This window comes from Rhodotorula paludigena (assembly GCF_050403205.1).
Source record: "Rhodotorula paludigena JCM10292 DNA, Rt_paludigena_JCM10292v1_ctg8, whole genome shotgun sequence".
NCBI lineage: Eukaryota > Fungi > Basidiomycota > Microbotryomycetes > Sporidiobolales > Sporidiobolaceae > Rhodotorula > Rhodotorula paludigena.
The window spans coordinates 213,127-234,813 of record NW_027481450.1 but is presented as its reverse complement, the minus strand read 5'-3'; the positions used below and the strand labels follow the sequence as shown (position 1 = coordinate 234,813).

General features: G+C 65.0%; 9 protein-coding genes across 9 annotated transcripts; 4 read left to right on the top strand and 5 right to left on the bottom strand.

The window, feature by feature from the left end:
• Positions 1 to 54: 54 nt before the first annotated feature.
• JCM10292_000146 (uncharacterized protein) lies at positions 55 to 1,619 on the bottom strand (the record flags this gene model as incomplete). Its single annotated transcript, XM_076647252.1, has 6 exons — positions 55 to 127; positions 194 to 464; positions 526 to 740; positions 813 to 1,159; positions 1,218 to 1,381; positions 1,445 to 1,619. The coding sequence occupies 6 exons, from the start codon at positions 1,617 to 1,619 to the stop codon at positions 55 to 57; spliced, it is 1,245 nt and encodes a 414-aa protein (XP_076507179.1).
• A 171-nt stretch (positions 1,620 to 1,790) lies between these two features.
• HUL4 (putative E3 ubiquitin-protein ligase HUL4) lies at positions 1,791 to 4,912 on the bottom strand (the record flags this gene model as incomplete). Its single annotated transcript, XM_076647251.1, has 12 exons — positions 1,791 to 2,055; positions 2,116 to 2,341; positions 2,396 to 2,624; positions 2,703 to 2,905; positions 2,964 to 3,036; positions 3,097 to 3,210; positions 3,276 to 3,360; positions 3,443 to 3,560; positions 3,634 to 3,842; positions 3,901 to 3,974; positions 4,038 to 4,444; positions 4,498 to 4,912. 12 exons carry the CDS (start codon positions 4,910 to 4,912, stop codon positions 1,791 to 1,793), a joined length of 2,418 nt encoding a protein of 805 aa, XP_076507178.1.
• A 123-nt stretch (positions 4,913 to 5,035) lies between these two features.
• JCM10292_000144 (uncharacterized protein) lies at positions 5,036 to 5,629 on the top strand (the record flags this gene model as incomplete). The annotated part of the gene is made up of 3 exons (XM_076647250.1): positions 5,036 to 5,065; positions 5,140 to 5,486; positions 5,545 to 5,629. The coding sequence occupies 3 exons, from the start codon at positions 5,036 to 5,038 to the stop codon at positions 5,627 to 5,629; spliced, it is 462 nt and encodes a 153-aa protein (XP_076507177.1).
• Positions 5,630 to 5,779: 150 nt separating this feature from the next.
• JCM10292_000143 (uncharacterized protein) lies at positions 5,780 to 7,183 on the top strand (the record flags this gene model as incomplete). The annotated part of the gene is made up of 5 exons (XM_076647249.1): positions 5,780 to 5,919; positions 5,977 to 6,305; positions 6,366 to 6,475; positions 6,541 to 6,716; positions 6,778 to 7,183. 5 exons carry the CDS (start codon positions 5,780 to 5,782, stop codon positions 7,181 to 7,183), a joined length of 1,161 nt encoding a protein of 386 aa, XP_076507176.1.
• Positions 7,184 to 7,299: 116 nt separating this feature from the next.
• Positions 7,300 to 7,808, bottom strand: JCM10292_000142 (uncharacterized protein; the record flags this gene model as incomplete). The annotated part of the gene is made up of 3 exons (XM_076647248.1): positions 7,300 to 7,308; positions 7,363 to 7,488; positions 7,572 to 7,808. The coding sequence occupies 3 exons, from the start codon at positions 7,806 to 7,808 to the stop codon at positions 7,300 to 7,302; spliced, it is 372 nt and encodes a 123-aa protein (XP_076507175.1).
• A 215-nt stretch (positions 7,809 to 8,023) lies between these two features.
• Positions 8,024 to 11,678, bottom strand: DRS1 (putative ATP-dependent RNA helicase; the record flags this gene model as incomplete). Its single annotated transcript, XM_076647247.1, has 12 exons — positions 8,024 to 8,401; positions 8,459 to 8,547; positions 8,627 to 8,747; positions 8,832 to 9,015; positions 9,081 to 9,188; positions 9,272 to 9,581; positions 9,651 to 9,828; positions 9,915 to 10,078; positions 10,143 to 10,646; positions 10,706 to 11,168; positions 11,239 to 11,280; positions 11,343 to 11,678. The coding sequence occupies 12 exons, from the start codon at positions 11,676 to 11,678 to the stop codon at positions 8,024 to 8,026; spliced, it is 2,877 nt and encodes a 958-aa protein (XP_076507174.1).
• Positions 11,679 to 11,851: 173 nt separating this feature from the next.
• Positions 11,852 to 14,351, top strand: SUV3 (ATP-dependent RNA helicase SUV3; the record flags this gene model as incomplete). Its single annotated transcript, XM_076647246.1, has 2 exons — positions 11,852 to 13,257; positions 13,319 to 14,351. 2 exons carry the CDS (start codon positions 11,852 to 11,854, stop codon positions 14,349 to 14,351), a joined length of 2,439 nt encoding a protein of 812 aa, XP_076507173.1.
• Positions 14,352 to 14,554: 203 nt separating this feature from the next.
• Positions 14,555 to 18,902, bottom strand: JCM10292_000139 (uncharacterized protein; the record flags this gene model as incomplete). Its single annotated transcript, XM_076647245.1, has 6 exons — positions 14,555 to 15,582; positions 15,643 to 16,928; positions 16,987 to 17,125; positions 17,185 to 17,352; positions 17,412 to 17,565; positions 17,631 to 18,902. The coding sequence occupies 6 exons, from the start codon at positions 18,900 to 18,902 to the stop codon at positions 14,555 to 14,557; spliced, it is 4,047 nt and encodes a 1,348-aa protein (XP_076507172.1).
• Positions 18,903 to 20,692: 1,790 nt separating this feature from the next.
• Positions 20,693 to 21,563, top strand: JCM10292_000138 (NDUFA4 family protein; the record flags this gene model as incomplete). Its single annotated transcript, XM_076647244.1, has 7 exons — positions 20,693 to 20,790; positions 20,959 to 21,017; positions 21,131 to 21,165; positions 21,234 to 21,262; positions 21,334 to 21,350; positions 21,412 to 21,466; positions 21,524 to 21,563. The coding sequence occupies 7 exons, from the start codon at positions 20,693 to 20,695 to the stop codon at positions 21,561 to 21,563; spliced, it is 333 nt and encodes a 110-aa protein (XP_076507171.1).
• Between the last annotated feature and the right edge of the window lie 124 nt (positions 21,564 to 21,687).

The following is a 21,687-nucleotide window of genomic DNA, read 5'->3' as shown; positions in this document are numbered from 1 at the left end:
AGCTCGTCTCCCTCTCATTCTCGCCTCTCCAGTAGAGAATGCTTGAGTCAGTATCTAGAGCTGCTTGCGCGCTCGCTGTTCTAGAAGCTTTACTGCGGTCGGACTCATGTCAAAGTCGGAGAACTCGCTGCGCACCAAGGAGGCGTCGTCAGTTTGCGAAGGTCCGGCTCGTGCAAGGAAGCTCCACCCGCACCTCGGTACCCATGGCTGGAACCACTGCCACCACTTCCGCCCCATCATCTTCCTCCAGTTCTCCGCTGCGCCTAGGTCGAAAAGCGGCACATCCGGCTCAACAAGGACAACCGCCCCGCCGGCAGGCACCTCGTCAATCGGCAGCGGGACCCACAGCCGAATGCGTGCGTCGTACACCGGCTCGAGCGGATCTTGCGCGCGCCACAGCTTGAGCCGCTCGAGCTGGACGGAGGAGACGCCGTCCCGAGCGTGCCGGACAACGACGGCGAGCACTGCGCCATGACGAGGTCAGCGACTGAACCTCTGCAGACGCAGGCGAGTGCGAAGGCTTACTGACTAGTGCGATGACGGTAATGAATGCCGCAAAGAAGCTGATGAAGAGGGTGCTGAGGTGGGGAATAGCGAGTCGAGGAAACAGCGGCTCGTCATAGGCATAGGTGAGGGCGCCTTCCTGGAAGGTGCGCACATGGACGTCGGGTATAATGAGCGGTCGTTTGTGCGCGGTCCGCTGGTATTGTCGGTAGCCGAGGAGGAGAGCACCGGCGTATCTGAGCAACGGGCGATACAAACCAGGCTTGAGCATGTCTCAGGCAGGAGGGAGCCACAGAATGGAGACCCACCGGTACACAGGCCCGCCAATCCAGCCCTTCCACCCGTCCCACCAGTCCCGCCGCATCTCGTCCGACCACCACGTCTCGCTCACAACCTCTCTGCAAGCACGCCACTGCAGCGGAGTGAGTGGGACGAGCCCGACCGCGAGGAGGACCGCGGCGTAGAGCAAGAAGCAGCAGAAGGGCTTGAGCGTCGCGGTGCACACGCACGAGTCCATGAAAGCGCAGTGGTGGTCAAACCCAGGTCGACAGGTGCCGCAGTCGCGGCAGTGGCGCGTGCGGAGCGATTGCCAGGCGCCGCCGCATTTGTCGCGGTCGCAACGCACGGGCTCGCCCACTTCGTCGCAGGCAAAGATCTGCGGTAGGCGGGGCGTCAGTGCGTTGAAGCAGTGCAGGTGTGCGAAAGCAACGCACGACGCGCTTATCTTGCACTTCTCGGGGCGGATCCTTGTTCCTGGGCGGATCAAGAGATTGAAGATACACCGCAAAGTACGAATAGGCCGTCAAAGCAAGCGTGACATGCACGATGAGTGCATAGGCAAGTGCGACAGGCGGTCGACGGCGATACAGCAGCGGGACTGCAGAGGAAGAGTCTGTCAGACCTCGAGGAACATGTAGCAATGACAAAGAAGCAAGCGCACTGATCTCGGTGACGACGAGCGAGTAGCCGCTGACCGCAAACACGAGCAACGAGAGCGGGATCACCTTGCCGAGCCACACGTTTGGGCGCTTCCAGCGCTTTGCTGGCGATCCAGGCGCATCTCTTGACTCTACTGCCGGAGCTTGAGCGCCCGCTGCGCGACGTCGCGTGGGCATGCGAGCAGGCGGAGGGAAGGAGGCAGTGCAGGGTTCCCGAGGCAGGTCGCTCGCGAGCTTCCCTGTGATTCGCCTGGCTGACCTTGCTATTCATGCAGCGTGAATAATGCTACAGCAGCGTCAAAAGCGCTGTTCACTCGCGATGCTACAGAGACCAACTGAGTCCTCGCTCTATCGCAACCCGAATCCCTCGCTCCCCTCAATAGCGAGCGTCAGCATCCGCTCCACCTTGTCCCTCGTCCCGTAGCGATACATGGCGAGCGCGTTGAAGCACGTGTGGCTCTGCGGGAGGCGGTCGCTGTCCTCGCCGAGACACTGCAGCTTGAGCTGCAGCGCAGAGGTGCCCGTCGCCGGGATGCGGTCCGACGCGGTGATAAAGGCCAGGAGGAGGCGCTGCTTGCTTGGCGAGAAGGATCTGAAGGCAGACCAGAAGTGCCTAGTAGGGAGAAGTGCTGGTGAGCAGCTGCAGCGGTGATCACCGCGCAGGCGAGCTTACATGATAGTCGGTTCATCCGGCGAAAAGCCCTCGTACGCGGTCACGCCGCGCAAAGCGTCAATGTCGAGCGGCTCGGTCGACCCGCGCACGACGAGCTCGAGCTCGTCCGCCTTGAAGAGCGAAAGCGCGTTTCCGGCGCACACCTCGCTGAACCCTTCGGCAAAGGCGGCAAACTGGGGCTCGACCGAGCGGGAGAGGAGGAAGTCGACCAAAAGCTGAACGTACTCTGCAAGAGGACGAGTGAGCAAGCGTGCGCTTGAGGCAGTCCGAATGCACGTACCCTCTCGATTGGCCTCCGTGACGGCGACGTCGTTCCCGCCCTCAATCAGGTCCTCCTCAACGACCTCGCCCCAGGCCTCGTACGTCCCGACAAACGAGCGGCAAAACACCTCCTCGACGTCGCCCCCGTCATAGTCGAGCAGCTGCTGCAGACCGCGCGCGAGACTCGGCTGGATCTGCGCGAGGTCTGCGAGGGCGAGCGGCTCGGAGCAAAGCTTCTTGTAGATGGCCTGCAATTGAACCCTCAAGCGATCAGCTGGCCGCCCGCCAATGCAAGCAGAGAGCGCGGAGTTGACGGTTTCACGCACCAGTGGCAGCGGGACATCGAGCGTCGCCGCATTATACACGGCCAAGCCGCACACGACGCCGACGAGCCAAAAGTCGTCCTCCATGCCGACGGCGCCTGGGTTGAGGTAGCACAGGTTCGAATCGGGGTCGTGCACAAACATGCCAAAGTGCGGGTTGAAAAGGTCGCGGCACAGGAGCAGGAACCACTCTTTGCGCAGCCCACCTACGGCGCGAGAAGATCGTCAGGTGTGATGGGATGTGAGAAGGAGGGCTAGTCGCACCAGCATCGACCCCTTCCTCGCCCTCCCACTTGATCCGCAGCGGCTTCTTGAGGTTGACGCGGTTGAGCGAGATCTACCGTTCGAGTACCTCATCAACCTGAGCATTCGTAGTAAGCTGAAGAGCCAGTCTCACCTGGCGAAGGCTGTCGGCGACGAGGTGCTCGCGCCGGACCGTCAACACGAGGACTGGGCTATCCAGCTGCCGGGTCGACAGCGTTGCGCGGACCGCGTCTCGCGCGCGGTCCATCTGCGCCATTCCATTGGAGTGTGAGTTTTGCCCTTGGGACTAGTGAGCGCAAGGGCAGGACGCACCATCTGCCGCTCGCCGTCGTAGGCGAGGAGGACGAGCTTGACGCCGAGACTGAGCAAGAAGGGGTACTGGCACAGGGCGAAGCGCCTGTACTCGACGTGTACGCCCAGTCAGTTCCTCTTGAACCTGTTTAAGAGGGCAATGACAAGGGACGAGTCGCTCGACGCACCCGCTCTGCGACTCCCACGTCTGAAAGTCCTGCACGAGCGCATGCTCGCCAAGCGAGTCAATGAGCGTGACGTAGAACGCCGAAAGCGGCACCTGGTGTCTCTTTGCGTTTGTCGCGACTGCCCACGCGAGCAAGTGAGCGGGGCAGTCCTGACGCGCGCAGGAGAGGAAGAAGACGGGCGAGGGACGCACAGAGGAGGCTCCCGACGCGGGCGCACGCGCGCACCATCCAGTCGTCGGCGTACGAGCCGAGGTCGTCCGAGGCGAGGCAGTGCCCGACGCAATGTGAGAGAAAGCTGCAGAGGAGGTCGACTTTGGCCTGCAGTGCGGCGCGGGGGTACGTGGGTGAAGAGAGGTAGGTCACGAGGGTGTGGTGGAGCGCGTTTGGGAGGTTGGCGAGGCTGTATGCCGTATCGCATCAGTGTGCTTCCGAGAATGGAGCCATCGAGCATATCGTACATGCCAATGAAGCGGGAGAGGAGTGCTCGTCGCTGCTCGCCATCGGATGTCCCCTCAGCCCAGAATACAGGGCACTGTGACGTTATGTGAACTCGTCAGAATAGCTCGACCCGGGCGGCTCCTAGCATCACACGCACCTCGATGAGCGATATTAGCCACGCACTGCTCTGCAGCAGAGTCGGGCCCGGTCTTCGCAGGATCGCATCAACCTGCCCGCGCAGGAGGTCGAGAGCAACAGGTCGAGAGTTGACGACGTCGTAGAAGGCGGAGAGGGTGGAATAGGAAGGCACGGCGGGAGCGCAGGATGGTTCAGAAGGCCGGAAGGAAGCGTCGAGGCTCGGCAGATTGTCGAAAGCGGTCGCAATGAAGGCGAGGAGCAAATCGTCGGAGTCGTCGTTGTGCTCTACGCCGGATGAGCCGAGCTCGACCTCGCTCAGCCGCCGTGCGAGCTCCTCGTCCGTCTCGTTTCTTCGAACGCGGAAGCTCTCGACGAGCGCGAGGATCTGCTCCTCTGTCACGGGAGTGGCGTCGGGGATGGGCGTGCCTGCGAATTGCATGTGAGCTCCCTGCGCAGTGAAAGCAAACCGAAGAGCGCACCTTCTCGCGCCTTTCCACGCCTCTGCTCGTCCGAGAGATCCGTCACGGTGTCGCACACGGTGCAGCGAAAGCTAGGGCTGGCGCGCGGGTACCTGAGCGGGCTCCCACAGCAGCAGCACACGCCGTCGGTGAGCAAGACTGGCGCTGTAGGCGGGGGTTGCGGCGGAAGCGCGGGTCGACGAGGAGGCGGTGCTGCCGAGTGGAGGCTCGACTGGCCGCGGCGGGGCGGGGCGACGCGCGTGTTCATGCTGGGAGGAGCGGCGGACCCGCCAAAGTAGATGCGCGCGCCTGGGCCCCACCCAGAGCTGCTCGGGCCGGGGACAGGGGCATGTCGCGGAGGAGGAGGAGCGCTTGCCGGCCAGAGGGATGGCGGGTAGGCTGCGGGCGGGGATCCCTGTGGGTGCCAGTCTCCCATCGCACTCGCTCGCTCGCTCACGAGCCGGCAGTCGCGGTGCGTCGCAGGTCGACCTAGTCCCCTCCTCGTCTCGGTGCTTGGCTCTCGCTCGCTACCTGCACTCGCGCTTGTCTGGACAGAGCCATGCGCATCGCACTCTCGGGCGTACTCGCAGTGCGTCCACCCTGCCTGCACCCTCGCCCGTCCGCTCGATCGCCTGCTCACTCCCGCTGTCCGTCTCCCCACAGCTCGTCGCCGCAGTCCTCGTCGCAGCCCAGGGCCCGTCCAGCAGCGCATCCGCCAGCTCGCAGTCGTCTGATTCTTCGTCGGCGAGCGCGTCCGCCTCGGGCAACGCGAGCATCACCGCCGCGCCCTCGTCCAACTCGGCACCGTCCGTCGTCGTCTCGCAGAGCATCTCGGTCTCGGGCAGCCGCAACATCACCGTCAACGTCACCTCGACCGTCTCCGTCTCCCAGTCGTCCGTCGAGCCCAACAAGACAACCGCCGCGACCCCCGCTCAGCTCACGGGCTCGTGGACCGCCTTCGCACCGGGCGCGACGGGCGCAAGCGGCATCGCCATCGGGCCAGACGACTCGTGCGTTGCTTCCGAAAGCCTGCAGTCAGGACAGTGTGCTGACTCACGCAACACGCAGCTTCATTGCGGGGGCTGACCGCGTCGTGCTCTCGCTCGGACTCGGAGCGGTAGCGGCAGCCGGCGGGCTCATCCTTATGGCCTGAGTTGGCGTGAAGCGCGTTCGACGGACACTGGTTCTCCCTACACAGACACTCTGCATCCCTTGTCCCCATCGTTTTTCCTCGGTTGTTGTCATTCACCTCTGCTTGCTGCACGGTCCCCGCTCTTTCTCCTCGTCCACCTGCCACGGAGAGATGCCCGCACCAGCTGCGACCAAGCGCAAGGCCTCTGCGCTCGCAAAGGGCAAGGGCAAGGCCCCCTCGGCCGCTGCGCCGCCCGCAAAGCGCCTCAGGCAGAGCGCACCTGCTGCACCGCCGCACAAAGCGTCGAACCGGTGCGCCGCCTCGCCACGCCCGCGGGAGAGCCATGCTGACCTCCCTGAGGACCACAGACCGACTTATGCCGCCTCTGCGTCGAGCCACGCGAGCTCAGACGACGACGACGACGACGAGGGCGACGAGAGCGACGACCGCGCCGCGATGCTCGCCGCGCTCGAGGCGCACCAGGCGAGCTTCCTCGCGGGCGCGCTGCCCATGGCGAGCACGAGTGCCGCTGCCGTGGCGCCTGCGCTCAAGCCGGTGAAGAGCGTGTGGGAGATGGACGAGGCGGACTTCGAGGACGAGGAGGACGACGAGGAGGAGGATGAGGAAGACGAGAGCGCAGGAGGGAGCGACGAGGACGAGAATGAGGGCTTCGAGGACCTCGAGGGGCCCAAAAAGGGTGCGCTTGCCGCCGATGACTATCCACCTCGCCTGTCGCTCACTCCCTCCGACCATGCAGGAGCATCCGCCGCAGCCGTCGTCGCCTTTGTCGAGCCCGGGCGAGAAGCCACCTCGTCGTTCGGAGCGTCTCCTGCACCGCTCAACAAGCGCGAGATCCGCGACTTCAAGGTGCGGCCTCCCACCATCCCCTTCGCGCGTCGCATTCTCGCTCACTTGACGCTCCTCTCGCGCAGGCCGGAAAGGTCAAGAATCTGCACGTCAAGCCGTCCATTGCGGACGCGGCCAACGCCAAGTATGTCGGTGGCAGGGCCAAGCAGAAGGCGCTGGCTGCCACCGGGCTCGGAGGGACGCCTGGGAAGGGTGGTGCGCAGTCTGCCGAGGCGCAAGAGGCCGACGCTGCCGAAGAGAAGTGTGCTCTCTCTTCTCTCTGTGGTCTGTGGGACCGTGCTGACGGAGCGACGGTCGCGCAGCCACCTCTCCAAGCTCGACTCGCACCTCTCGTCGCTCATCAAGCCCCTCACGTCGGGCTCGTCGGCTTCCCTCCCGGACCTCCTCCGCGAGCTGCCCCTCGCGCCCACCAAGGCGCTCAAGGGGCACACCCCGCTGCCGAAGAACGCGCCGCGCCTGCTGCGCAAGGGGCAGAACGCGGCCAACCTCAAGCGCGCGCAGCTGCGCGACGCAGCGGCGGGGCACGGGCAGGGCGCCAAGAAGGGCAGCGTCGGGATGGGTCGCGAGGCGCTCTCGCTCAAGGAGAAGCGCAAGGCCGACGGGCTCGACAAGCGCCAGCGCGGGCTCGGAGGCGCTGTCGGCAAGTGGGGGAGGGGCCAGATCAGCCTGTCGAAGAAGGAGATCATGCGCATCAACGGGCCCGAGTGACCCGGCGTGCAACATGTCGTTTTCTCCGAGCCTCGCTGGGCGCCTGAAAGAAGCAGAGCTTGATTACAACAGGGATAACGTGAGGAGTACCGCGCGGAAGAAGAGGACGCGAGTGTTCAGTCCCACTGCAGCGCGAAGCGTCAGCGCCGCCTCTGCCAGAGTGCGAGAGAGAGACGCACCACGAGCTGTTCGCCCCTGCGCTCTGCCTCGAGCCGCGCTTCCTCCTTGCGCCCGCCGTCCCTCGACTGGCTCGCCAGCTGCGCCGAGAGTTTGCCTCCCCCGTTCGGTGCGCCGCGGCCAGACGACTGCGTGCGCTCGTACGCGTCAGCTGCAGAGCCCGGATCTCGCCAGGATCGAGGGTCGGGGGGGAGAGAGGGCGGGAACGCACCGCCTTGGTCCTCGCCTCGGCAGCCGCGAGCATCGCCTCTCTCCGCGCCGCCGCGTCCGCAGACTCGGGCGCGGCACTCGCCGCACCGCCGAGTCGCTGCGGCGGGCTCGTCGAGACGCTCTTTGGGGCGGGCGGGGCCGCGGCGGGCGTTGTGGGGGACGAGCCGAGCGTGTGGCCCTTGGAGCCGTGCTTTGCGAGACTGTCAAAATGGTCCTCCTTGCCGCACACTGCGCCCATGGTCCAGAAGCAGCTGGATTTGTCGATTCGGAAGCGAGAGCGGGAGAGGAGGTTGCAATAGCCAAGAGGCCCGCGAAGAGCAGATGATGGCACTCGGAACGACACTCGCCTGGACAGCCATGCGCGCTCTCAGGTCCACGATGGATGCGCAACAATGCGACTGCAATGCGCGAACCTACGAAATATGGGCAAAAGCAGCAGGTCCTCGTCGTCGCTCAGCGCCGCTTGGGTTTCGGCCCCATCCTCCCCAGCTTCTGCTTCGCGCCCTTGCCGCCCGCCCCGCCCTTGGCCATCTCGCGCTCCCTCTTGCCCGGCCGCTTGTCGCTCGGCCCGTTCCCGCCCGCGACGCCCATCTCGCGGTCGAAGATGCTCACCTTCTCCTTCTTCTTCTTCTTCTGCGCCCCATCCTCGCCCGCCGGTCGCTCCGGCCGTGCAGCAGTAATTTTGCGCGGCATCGCCGCCTTCTTGGCCGCACGGACGGACGACGCGACTTCGCGCGCAGCGCCAGTCTCGCGGTCCTCCTCCTCCTCGCGCATCGCCATCTTGCGGCGCTTCTCGCGGCGCGAGAGACCCGAGAACGGCGTCCGCTTGGGCTGTGGTGACGTTGCGTCAGCTTGAGGTCCTAGGACAGCGGAGGAGTCGAGACGGACCGGCTTGGACAAGGGCTCCTCGTCCTCCTCGAACGCGCGCTTCTTCTGCTTCTCCGGGAACTTCGAGTTGTGCTCGTCCTTGCCGAGCTCTGTGCAAACCGAGCTCACTTCAATCAGCGAGAGCTCCGAGCTGTGACGCGATGCGGAATGGAGGGAACGGCGACGCACTCTTGGCGGCGTTCTTTTCCGACTGCGTCTGGAACCACGTTCGTGCCGGGCGCGACTTGATCTCGGCCTCGTGCTCGAGCAGGTTGCTCGCCTTCTGAATCTCCATGTTGCCGCGGCGAATCTGTACGTAACGATGAGGAGTGGTCAGCTTGAGCCTGTCCTGCGCCCAACACACCCGCTCGACGACCGCTGCACTGGGACGTACCTCCTTCTCCTCGCGCTCCTCCTGCACGACAGCCTTGACCTCTCCGTCGAGCGCGCGCAGCTGCTTGCTGACGCTCGCGACCACGTCGGTCGGGATCGTGCGCTGCTTGATCGACTCGGGCGGCGCGTGCTTCATCGCGAGCTTGACGAGCTTGCGGTCCGATTCGCCAACGAGCGTGAGGGCACTGCGAGCCAAAGAACGGGTGAGCGGTGCGATCGTGCAGAGAGAAGGTGGACGGCTAGGACTCACCGACCCTTGCGGCCTGCACGGGCAGTACGGCCAACACGGTGAAGATAGATCTCGATCGACTTGGGCATCTCGTAGTTGATGACGTTCTCAATGCCCTTGATGTCGAGACTGTGCGTGAGGTGGACTGGAGATCAGCACGAATCCCTTCGGGAGACCGAGCGGCAGACCAAGTGAGTGAAAGCTCGACGCACCCACGGGACGCCAAGTCCGTCGCAAGCAAGAAGCCGACGTCGCCGTCACGGAAGCGCTTCAAGCTGCGCAACCGCTGCTCCTGTGTCAGGTCACCGTGCAGCTCGTCCGAGCGCTCGAGGCCCTGCCCAAACAGCGTGAAGAGGATCTTCATGCGATGCGCCTGTGCCTTGGAGCGGAAGAAGATGATGGTGCGCCCGGTCGAGAACGAGCGCGTGCACAGCGCGATGAGGAGCGCCTCGCGGTGCCGCTCGCCCGAGCGCGAGTTGAGCTCGATCGACTCGCCTGCCTTGTCGCCACGGACACGCAAGACTGTGCCGACCCATCGTCATCAGCACGGGACGAAGTGTAGTGAATCGAAAGCCCAAGAAGTAGACGTACACTCCTGGTCGAGGCCCTTCGCCGCTGCGCCCATCTCGTCGATCTTGACACGGACAGGCTTGTTCATCGAGAGACGCGTGAGCGACTGGACACTCTCGGTGACGGTGGCGGAGAAGAGGAGGGTCTGGCGGGAGCGAGGAGCGGCGCCAATGATTTCCTCGAGCTCGTCGCGGAAACCCTGTGCATCAACGTCAATGTCAATCATCAACACCTTCTTAGTGAGAGGCCTCCAGACTCAGAGAGAGCTCGGCGGATGAAACGCACCTCTTCGAGCATGCGGTCCGCCTCGTCGAGCACAAGCACCTCGACGCCGTCCATCGAGAAGCACGGCGTGTTGCGGACGTGGTCAATGAGACGACCGGGAGTCGAGACGACGACGTCCGGGCGCTGCTTGAGCTCGGCTTCCTGCACCTTGAGCGAGAGACCGCCTGCGCACCCAAGAGACTGTCAGGTCCGCTGCCAACAGCGAGACTCGACGCGAAAGAGACGCACCGACACAGAGACAGAAAGTGACGTCCGTGTAGCGCGCGAGCGCCATGCCGACGCCGTGCACCTGGACAGCGAGCTCACGCGTCGGGGTCATGACGACGACGCGGGTCATGGGGTTCTTGCGGTCGCGGTGGAGGAGGCGCTCGAGAACACCGACCCAGAAGGCGACCGTCTTGCCCGAGCCGGTCGCCGACGAGGCGACGATGTCCTTGCCGAGCATGGCGAGCGGGATGCATTCGGCTTGGATGGGCGTGGGGGTCGAGAGGTTGAGGGACTGAAGCGCGAGGAGCAGCTGCCGGGAAAGCGTGCAGGACGGGAGAGAGGTGAAGGAGAGGGGCTTCTTCGACGGAAGAGTCGACGTGTTGCGGTGAGAGGTGAAGAAGGATTTGGCGAGAGCGGCGTCCGCGGCGGACGTGCCGGCAGCAGCAGCCTCTGCCTCGGCGTCCGACGCATCCGACAAGTCAGACTCGTTCACGTCAGCTAGTGCGGCAAAGCCACTCGGCGCAGCTGCAAGCAAGAAGGTATCAGTTCGGGTCGCCCATGCAGCGGGAATGGAGACTACGCACCCGTCATCTCGGCGTCTTCCTCGGCGTCCTGCTCCTCGTCAACTTCATCATCATCCTCGGCATCGCTCTTTTGCCCGATACCAAGCCAGTTCTCCTCATCGTCCTCAACGTCCGCAGCCGATGCCGCCTTCTTCGCCGGCGCCTTCGGTGCGACCGTCTCCGCATCGGCCTTCTCCTCGTCACTCTCAGCCTCGTCGTCCTCGTCCTCGCTGTCTGCTCCCTCGGCACCCTCCTCATCCGAGTCCTCGTCGATCCCCTCAAAGTCGAGCTCGCCGTTTTCGAGCTCGCGGATCATCTCGGCCTCGAGCTCGTCGTCGCCGAGGTCCTCGCCGTCGTCGTCCTCGTCGTCACTGCCACCAAGTCCGTCCGACTCGTCGAGGAGCGCCTGCGCTTCGGCAGCGGCGAGGGCGGCTTCGCGCTCGGGGGCGCGACGGGCGATGATCTCGTCGACGGTCACGCGAGGCTGCGGACGGGATCGGGTCAGCTCTCTACTGTGCAATGCAATGAGTAAAGACGAGGAAAGCGGGACGCACCATAGCGTTGGGACGCTTCTGGATGTAAGCCTCGCCCGAGTCCTGAAGAAGCAACGACTGCGTCAGCCCATCGTCACAGCTGGAACAGATCACCCTGCACGCACCCAGACGTTGTTGCGCTCCCTGCCGACGAATCCGCCGCCGAACCCGTCGAAGACGAAACCCTTGTCCATCTTTCCTGCGTCTGCACCGCCCCTCGCGGTCGTCTCTTCGTCGTCGCGGTCCGACTCGGCGTCCTGCGCAGCCAAGCCGACGTCTGTCCGCTTCTGCTTCTGACGCTGCTTCTTGGTGAGCTTCTTGGGCTTGGCCAGCTGAGCGGGCGAGGCGGGAGCGGGCGCGGAAGTCGGCTGCCGGTTCGACGAGGATGAGCGCGCGGGCGGGGGCGAGGGCGAGCGGGGGGCGTCGTCGTCCGAGTCGAGCGTCATGATGAAGCCCGCCATGGTTGCCAGGGTGCGCTCGTACGCGGCGAGACCAGCAAAGCGAGTTGCGAGAGACAGGCCAAAGCGAGGCTGAGCTCGAATACAAACTCGGCACTTGTATTCACTTTGTATTGCGCAGTTGTAATCTCACCGCCAGACCTTCTCGTCCGCCTCGATCTCGTCGCTCCGCACTCATGCTGAAAGCGGCTGCAGTGGCTGCACGCGCAGCAAGACCTGCACCGCTACCAGGCTGTGCTCGCGCCTTCGCCTCGTCTGCGGGCCTCGCTCGCGGAAAGACGACTCGCCGCAGCCGCACCGCCTCGAAGTCGCCATCACAGTCCGCATCCTCGGGCTGGGGCAGGGGCGCAGGAGCTGCAGCAGGATCAGGACGAGGAACTGGCGGGCGCAGCAGCCCAAAGGCCGGCCCGAGCGCCGTCTCGACCGCCGCTCTCGCTTCGCGACTCGCTCATCACCTCCGCACGGCATGGCGGCCAGAGTCGCGCGAGCTGCGAACCCTCGCAGAGGACATTGGAGTACGCACCAGCCGACTGAGCCAGCTGGCCGATCAATGGGCGGTCGAGGCGGCGGAGCACCTCCCCTTCGACGAGCAGGGGCGGAAGCTGGGCGAGCAGGGCCGCGGCAGTCGCGCCAGCACCGTCGAGTGGGACCTCGAGATGCTCAGGTCGGCCTACGTCAGTGACGGCGATGAGGCCTTCTGGAACGCCTCGCTCTCGACCTTCCTCGCCTGGGTCCGCGCCTCCGTCCCCCTCTCTCCGCCCTCGCACGCCTCGCCTGTCCCCGATCCCACCCTCGCCAAGCTCCACCAGCTCGCCGATATCTCCGACTTCCGCTTCTCGTACGAGATCTTTCCGACTGCGCGCCAGCACCGCCGCCGTCTCATCCTCCATGTCGGCCCGACCAACTCGGGCAAGACGCATTCTGCACTCGTCGCTCTCGCACGCGCGCGCACTGGCGCCTACGCTGGCCCGCTGCGCCTCCTCGCGCACGAGGTCTTTGCGCGCTTCAACGAGGGCAAGATTGGCGACGAGGGCGTGCGCACGTGCAACCTCGTCACGGGCGAGGAGAAGCGCATCCTCGACCCCGACGCCGGCCTCCAGTCGTGCACGGTCGAGATGTTCCCGCTCAGCAAACACCTCGAAGTTGGCGTCGTCGACGAGATCCAGATGATCGGCGACCCGCAGCGCGGAAACGCCTGGACCGCTGCGGTCGTCGGCAGCATCTGCGACGAGCTCCACCTGTGCGGCGAGGAGAGCGTCGTCGAGCTCGTGCAGCGCATCGCCGAGGAGCTCGGCGACGAGTGCGTCGTCAAGCGCTACCAGCGCCTTTCGCCGCTTGTTGTCGCCGAGCGGTCGCTTGACGGCGACCTGTCGCGCATCCGCAAAGGCGACTGTCTTGTCACCTTTTCGCGAAGCAACATCTTCGCTTTCAAGCGCGCCATTGAGGAGAAGACAGGCTTGCGCGTCGCGGTCGCGTACGGCGGCCTGCCGCCCGAGGTCCGCGAGGAGCAGGCGCGCGCCTTCAACGAGGGTGCGTACGACGTGCTCGTTGCAAGTGATGCCGTCGGGATGGGTCTCAACCTGTGCGTTCTGCGCTTCCGCCTGCTTCCGAATCTTTTGCTGACAGTCGTCGCCCCTCTACAGCAAGATCCGCCGCATCGTGTTCGAGTCGATGCACAAATTCGACGGCGCGAACGAGATTCGCCTGCCGACGCCGCAGATCAAGCAGATCGCCGGTCGAGCCGGACGCTACGGCGTACACCAGCCTGTCTCGCCATCAGCGCCAGACCTCGATCCCGCCTCTCCTTCTGAGAAAGTCACCGTCCCCGGCGAAGCCACGACGCTCGACGCGGTCGACTTGCCGATTCTGCGCGAGGCAATGGCGCAGCCGACCGTCCAGGTGACGCAGGCATCGCTCGCTGCGCCATTCGAGTCCTTCAAGGCGCTCTACGCCCTCCTCCCGCCCTCGACCCCTCTCTCCCGCATCTTTGCCCTTTCGCGCGCCATCACGCGCACCAAGCCGCACTACCGCGTGACGGGGACGCAGTCTTTTGGCGAGGTGGGCGACCTCATCGCGCGCATCCACCCGCTCACCTTCCAGGAGCGCTACCTGTTCGGCTCGGCGCCCGTCAACCTCCGCGACGCCCGCGTCGTCGAGGCGCTCGTCGAGTTTGCGCGCGCCTACGCACTCGGCAATCCCATCCTCATGGCGCAGTGGGCCGCCGATGCCGGCGTCTTCGACGTGCTCGAGCGGGTGCAAGAGGCGCGCGAGGCGCAGCAAGCGGCAGCTGATGCCGCAGCTCAGTCCGTCGGAGGCTCGACGGGCGCACCGCAGTCGCCCTCGGACGGCCTGACGCGCAAGCAGGCGGCCGTCTTCACGCCGACGATGCTCCAGTCGCTCGAGTCGTTCCACCGCTGCCTCACCCTCTATCTCTGGCTCTCGTACCGCCTCGCGCCCATCTTTTGCGACCAGGCCGCCGCGCGCGAGCTCCGCCGCCGCGTTGAGGTCGCGATCGAGGGCGCGCTCGCGGGCGTGCGGTTCGAGCGCGTCGACCGCGGCGCGGGCGCCAAGCGCAACAAGGCGAGAGCAAAGCCGTCGGCCGAGGGCGCGGGCAAGGTGTTTGACTCGTTCGGGCGCTTCGTCGGTGCGGGGACAGCGGCGAGCGCGGCGATGTGATGGCGGCGCAAGAGGCGAGCATTTCTACTCTCTTGTACTGCCGGCAAGATCGGCATCTCGCACCTGTTGTCTTAGATCATATCAATTCAAGCAATAGAAGAACACAACTCGGAGAACTGAAGCGGAAGTGTAGGGGTATCAGCTACAGAGAGGGAAAGAGGAGAAAAAGGGCTACAGGGTGAAATCGGGAACCTTCAGCGCCGTCAAAGCTTGATGCCAGCGCCGCCCAGCAGAACGGCGCGGATGGACCCGATCTGCGCTTCGAGCGCCTCGATCTGGCTGCGCGCGTCCTCCTGCTCCTTGCGACGCAGCTCCTCGATGCGAGCCAGCTCGTCCTTGACGCCGTGCAGCTCGTCCGTGGCGCGGCGCGCCTCATCCTTGGCGTGCGCGGCCTCCTGCCGCAGGAACTCGAGGTCGCGCTTGGTGCGCGCATACTCGTCGGCCTCGCGCGCCGCCTTGACGTCGGCCTCGCGCGCGCGCTGCTCTGCCTGCTCGAGCTTCTTGCGCTCCTGCTCGTTGAGGCTGCGGCTGAGACGCTTGGTCATGCGCTCCTTAAAGCTCTCGACCTCCTGCCGGAGGTCGATCATCTCGGACCGTTCGGCCGTGCGCTCGAGCTCGAGGTCCGTCAGCTGCTTCCACAGCGACTGGACCTCCTTGCGCTGCTGCTCGACGAGCTGTTGCGCCTCGCGGAGCTGCTCGTCCTTCGAGCGCAGGAGCGTCGCGGGGGCGGAGCCGGGCGCGTCCTGGCCAGGGAGCGTCGCGCGCTTCGGCTCAAAGTCGGCGAGTATTGGCGATGCGACCTTGTTGACCGGCGCGGACGACGTGCGAGTGTGTTGCGTCTGAGCGGACGGTCGGTCAAAGCCGTTTGGCGCGCTTTTCTGCGGCACAGGCGGAGGCGAGCCCTCCTCTTCGCGACGTGCGTCAACGCCTTCGTCCTCGTTTTGCTGCTCCTGCGCGACCTGCGTCGACTTGCGCGATTCAGGCGTAACGAGCTTGTCGCTGACGAGCCCGGGCGCTGCCTTGACCATTGTCGACTGCAGTCCGGTGCGCTCAGCGTAGTCGGCAGGGTTGACCGGCGCTGGCATGGAAGCGAGCTCGCGGGCACGCTCCGAGGCGAGTGCAGCCGCGATTTCCTCTTGCGTGAGGAAGGGCGAGGGCGCGAGGAAGGGGGAAGGACGATTCGGGACGGAGTGCGCGATGGGCGGCGTGGGGAATGAGTAGAGCGAGGTGTCTGCAGGTGAAGTGCGTTGAGCCCAAGGTCATGCGCTGAAGAGATGGAGAGCGGACTGACCATCGTAGTCAAGCAACTCGTCGAGAACGCCAGTGTCCCGGCGCGGAACGACAGGCGCATAGCTCTCATCGACCTTTCCATCCTCGTGGTCATCGCGCAGGTCGTGATGCGCGACGTGCGCCGTCGAAGGCGGAGTGCGCACCTCGGCGCTCTGCTCCGTCGACTGCGACGACCGCGTCGAAGACATGTGAGGGGCCTCGGAAGTCGAGCTGCTCGGGCTGTGGTGCTGAGTCGAAATCGACTCGCCGATTGCCTGCTCGGGCGCGACGTGGCCCTGTCGCGGGACTTCCGGGACCGGCGGCGCAAAGGACGAGAAGTAGGGCGTCGCGTGCTCCTTCTGCGGCGTTGGGGGACCGCCTCCTTGCTCCTCGTCGTATAGCGACGGGCTTTTCGGTGTTGCCCGGCCGTGCGCTACACCCTGAGGGACGCGCGGAGTCGCGTCCTGCTGGTGCGCACCGTCGTTCGCGCGGGACGTGGACGGCGAGGCGCTATGCTGCTTTGCACGCGGCGAGTGTTCTTGCGCATGGCGTTGACTCGGTGACTGCGCCACGGGCGAGTTGGGGCCGGATCGGTAGGCGGTGGCGACATCCTCGAATTGCGGGCTCTGCTTGATTTCGGCGCTCTGCTCGACGAGCGGAGAGAACGCCTTGTGCTGCGGCTGTTGCTGATGTTGCTGTTGCGACCAGGCCGGAAGGGAAGCAGGAGGTGCAGGCGCCTCGCGCGGCTGAAAGTCGACGTCGGGCATCTGCTGCCTCTGCTGATGCGGCTGCTGGATGTGCAGCTCGGCCTGCGGCACCTCGACATTCAGCGTTGGCGCAGGCGACTCGTCGTCGACGTAAAGCGACTCGTCGATGTCGAAGTCGGGCTCGAGGAGACCATCGGCGACGTTGCTCCAGTTCGAGAGGAGCCAGACGAGCGCGTTCTGGCCCTTCTTGATCGTCTCTCCCAGCGAATCCATCGAATCGGTCGGACCAGTGATGACCATCTCGCCCTTGGCAGGCTTCTTCTGGGGTGCGGGGCGAGGAGACATGACCGAGCTGCCGAAGATGCCGGCGACCTGCTCCAGCGAGAGCTTGTTCTCCGGGAAGAGCGGCACTTGCGAGAGGAAGGCGACGAGGTAGACGAGGAGGCTGAAGTTGGGCGTCGGAAGGAGGCGGAGGATGATTTGGGCGCAGGCGATGCGGCTCTTGAGCGGGTTCGACGAGTCGACGCAGGCGACGCAGAAGAGGCGCCACAATCGCTGGTCGAGAACCGGCTCGGGCAGGTCGCGGAGGTAGCGCTTGAGACTGCATGGAGGAGCGGAGTCAGGGGTAGTGCCGTCAAAGAGAGTACAGGCTGGCGCACAGGGAGGTTACGTTGTGGATGGATTCGATGGACAGGTCGTGGTGCTCGCCATAGTCGGGCGGGGTGTCGTAGATTTGTACGAGCTTGGCAACGCGGCCAGGCTCGCCTTGCAGCTGCAAAAGGCCTGGGACCTTCGTGCCTGCGTCCCGCTCAGATCGTCAGCAGGCTTTCCATTCTGTTGCGAACTGCGATACGCACCTTGGCCGCGGCGGTAGATCTCCTCAACCGTGGCGAAAGTCACGCCGGGAAGGTCGTGCCGCTGCCCCGCAATCATCGAGGTAACGAAGCCATATTCGGCAACCTGAGCAAGCGGTGCGCCGAAGACGGCCTTGCGAGACGTCGGGAGAGGTGGAGGCGTCTCCTTTGCTGCAAGCGGTGGTTGTCAGTGCATGACAGCGACGCGGACGGGAGGATGAATGACGCACGCAAAGCAGCGTGCGGGTTGCTCAAGACTCGCTTCATGCGAGAGAAGAACGTCTTCGGCTCCGGCGCCTTCTGCTTCTTCGTTTCGACGTCGCGCAGCGAATCCATCGAAGGTGTGGGCATACCGATCTGCGACTTGCGAGACTCGCTCCGGTTCTGCGGGAGAAGAGACTCGGTAAGCATGGATTCGCTGAGGAGACATTGCAGGAAATGTCACGCACCTTGCGCTTCTCCGGCCCGTTGCCGATCGAGAGGATCGCCTCGGCGTCCTGGATGGTCAGGAAGCTGCCCATAATGACTTCGAGCTTCTCCAGCAGGTTGAGTCGCCATGCGTAACCGGGCACGTCTGAGATGTGCGCCGTGCGTCGCGCGAGGCTGATAAGGTTGAGCGGCAGCTTCGCGCCAGGGGTTATGAACTGACCGCCGGGGCCTGCGCCGATTGGGGCGGGAAGGTTCTGCACCGTGATGCCGATCGACGAGTTGTTCGGGACGTAGACGGAGGAGGCGCGGCGGAAGACGACGGGTGCAGGCCCGTTCGAGGACGCCGTTGAGCCGGCGTACGACGACCGCGCTCCCTGCCCGATGGGGCGAGTGGTGCCGCCGGGCGACGATGCCCGAGGTGGGCGAAGTCGCGGTACAGAGAGATCGGCCGAGAGATTGCGCTGCATCGAACCCGACTGCGGTACCGAGCGCGCGGACGAGGTAGTCGCCGAGCTCGTGCGGCGCGAACTGTCGAAGAGCGGGCCGCTGTTGGGCCGCTCGATACTGAGCTCGGCGAGACTGCCCTTGCGGAACGAGGGCGCCCGCTCGACGCGCTGCGCAACGCTCACGCGCACCTGCGCAGCGTACGGCGTGCCCGGCTCGTCTTCAAGCTTGGCGGGAGACGAGATCGAGTCGGTTGCTGTGACAGAGGGGGAGGCAACCGCCTTTGCGAGGTTCGGGCTCGACTTGCTCGCCTTGTAGGTCGAATAGACCGGGTCGAGCTCGATGCCGAGATCCAGTGGCTGACTTGCGCCGAAACTGAAGTCCACCTTGTTGAAGACGGGAGCGCCGGTTGCTGTCACTTCCGTAGGGCGCTGGAGAGGGGTGCCGAGTGTAGGCGGGACATCGGAGGTGGGCGAGTCCGGGTGCGTCGACGGGATCGGGAGGGGCGAGTGACGCTGAACTGGTGCCTTCGGGCTGGACTGCGTGCGGTTGTGCGCGCCCTTGACCAGGCGGACAGGGTATCCTCCCACCCCGGCGTCCTCCCCACCTCCCGTCTGCGCGATGGCGCCATGGCTCGCCGACCGGGCCATGAGCTCGGGGCTACCGGTGCTCAGGTGCGAGCCGAAGTGACCGCTGTCGGACCTGGGAGAATGCTTGATTCCCCATTGCGGCATGAAGAGTCGAGGCGAGCCGCCTTTCGACAGCTCGTCGCGGGCACCGGGGGCGACCTTGTTCGTTGACGAATGCACGCTGCCGGTCGATGTCGGGCTGAAGGAGCCGGCGTCCATGGCCGGGAGGACGCTGTGGTGTTGGCGGGCCGATGTAGGGGGCTTGCGAACGGGTCGGTTTCGAGAGACTCGGTGGGAAGCGAAGCCTGCGCAGCTGATCTGGCTGAGCAGAGGCGCAAGCAGACGATTGCGTGGCTAGCTAGCCCGGACAGACAGCGAGGACGGCAAGGCCAGCAAGACGAGCAGGAGAGGGGACGTCAACTCGGGAGGCGCAGCGGGCGGGGGGAGAAGCGGCGGCCGGTCAAGCAGAAATGAACGCAAGGCCTGGCCCTGCGCGCGGAGGGGTCCGCCGCAGGATTCACATCAGCGTGGCGGGAGGAAAGGTAGCCGCATCAGGAAGGTGCGACCGAGCTCCTTGTCGCTCCTCCTTGCGCAGCCATCTCTACTTCATGCCGCTCGCAAGCTAGACCTACCAGCGCAATCAGTTCACGAAGGTGCACGTGCGGCTTCGACGGCTCTGCATCGCGTAGACGGGCTTGTCGCCCTCTCCGTCCTCGGGTTCCAATGCCCTCGTCGCCCAGTCTCCTACCCTCTGTACGCCGCTCAAACTGCTCAAGAGCCATCACTTGCTACCGGCCGACTCGCTGCAAGCCCTTCGGACTGACTTGCGACGTCCCACGCGACGCTTCGCGGTGCTCTGCCGATCTCCTGGCTGTGCACGCCGAGACGGTCGCCTTTCGCCGTCGTTCGAGCAGACATTGCGCTGCTTCTATCTCTCCAGAAAGACGTCTGGTCTTGGCGACGGAGTCGGACGGTCCGGCTGCCGTGCTGGAGCTCCTGAACTTTGCTCGGACTCGCTGCCCCTTGCTTTTCCTCGTTGTCAAGCTCTCCCGTCTCAGATGTTTACAGCAGCACATGTGCGCGCATTGATGCTCATTGCAGGTCTCGCAACCTTGGGTGGCCACGTCCTCGCGCGGCACGACTTGCGAAGATCTCCAGCGCGCAAGCGCGCGACGGTAGAGCCTTATAAATCAGCTCGCGTCCTGTCTGAACGCCGCAACCGTTGTGTGGACTCGGGTTGCAGTCTGGACAGAAGATGTCCTCGAGAACGTCGGGTGGGACAGGCTCGACTTTGCCCGACAACCCTTCTGTCCGCCTTCCCCTGCTGCTCTCGCTGCACTGCATCGCGCATTCGAGATGATTGAACCACGGCGGGTGCTGCGACCGCGTCGGACGGCACTGCGATTGACGGCAACACGAGCAAAGCGGATGTCACGGCCTTCGTTGAAGAGGCTGAGGCTGGTCCGCCGCGCCTGTCCCGTCTTCGGTTCAACCTCACCATGCCCCTTGATGGCGCAGCCGGGTATGATCCTCTGACTGTTCATCGGTGGCAGCTCTGGCTCGAAGGACTTCCAGAGTCGGTCTGACTGAAGCGATGGAGCCCCGAGCCAGCGTTTCCGAGCAAGCGATCAGTCGCCTCGAAGGCCGGTAGCCGTGAGCTCTTACAAGCAGGGTCAAAGCTGCCGCTGCGCCACCGCGAGCAAGCAAGGCACGGGCGGCCTCGTCGAAGGGGAGACAGAGGCGGTCCGGGAAGAAGCGCGAGACGAGCGAAGGACAGCGCGGAAGAGATCGCCAGGCTGTCCCGAGTGGCGCGGCCAGGGCGGGCGCGGTCCCAGCGAGTGACCCGAAGCGCGGAAGGGAGCGGCCGGAGCGACGACGAGCGAAAGCCTCGAGCTGATGGGCCCGCGCGTCGTCCCCTTCCCTCGTCTCCTCACCCGCCCTGTGCGTCGGTGCGAGTGCGCATACTGCCAGAGGGCCCACACTGACCCCGCCCGTGTGCAGCCCCCACCATGCTCGCCGCCGCCCGTGTTGGTCTCCGTGCCCAGGTCGCGCCCGTCGTCGGTCGCCGTTCCGCGTCCACCTCGGCCACTGGTGCTGCCAAGAAGACGTGCGTTGCGCGCTCTGTCTCTCTGCTGACCGTACTGGGCCCAGCGCGCTGACCCGTTTCTGCCGCCACCGCCCCCCGTGTCCCGCTCTCCTCCGGACCCCTCGCTGTTCCCGATCACGTCGTCATCCGTGTCAAATCGCCGTGTGGCCTGCTGCCCCGCCTTCGCAGCCTCTGGCAGACGTGGTACGAGCCCGCTGCGATCCCCATCTGGGTCGTCGTCGGCACGGGTGCGTCGCGTCTCCTCTTGACTACTCCGGCAGCTCGCCTCCTGGCGCTTCCGCTTTTCGAACGCCCACCGCTGTTGATCCGTCAGGATACTGACGGTTCCGCACGAGCACAGCCTGCTTCGGCGCTGGCTGGTACCTCACCCGCCTCGTGCGTGCCCTTCCACCCTCTACTGATTATCTCGGTCGTCGGGTTGTACTGACACGTTCGAGGTGCAGGCGCGCCACCAGGATGTCATCTGGGACCGGTGAGCAAGCGTTGTGTGTCGTGCTTGCTGTCCTACGGCGTTACTCACTTTACTCGTCTTCTGTCTGGCAGCCACGGCAACCCGGAGCGTAGGTTTTTGCGTGCTCTTTCTCCCAAGTCTCGTCTCTGACACAGTCTCTGCTCTCACAGCCTGGAACAACGTCAAGCCCAAGACGCTCTCGAAGCTCTACACTCTCCAGCCTGAGTGCGTCTGTTCCCCTCCCCGCTCACGCTCCCACACGGCCTGACCACGCTGCTGCAGGTACTACGAGGGCGGCACGTACAAGCGCGAACGCCTCTAAGCCCGCTCCGATATACGATAGTCGCCCCCGCCACTCTTTTCGGTGGCGATATCTGTGTTCAGAGGGGAATAGAGGAGGACGCGTAGATCCGTACGAGTGGCTCGATGAGGTACCCCCTGTAGAA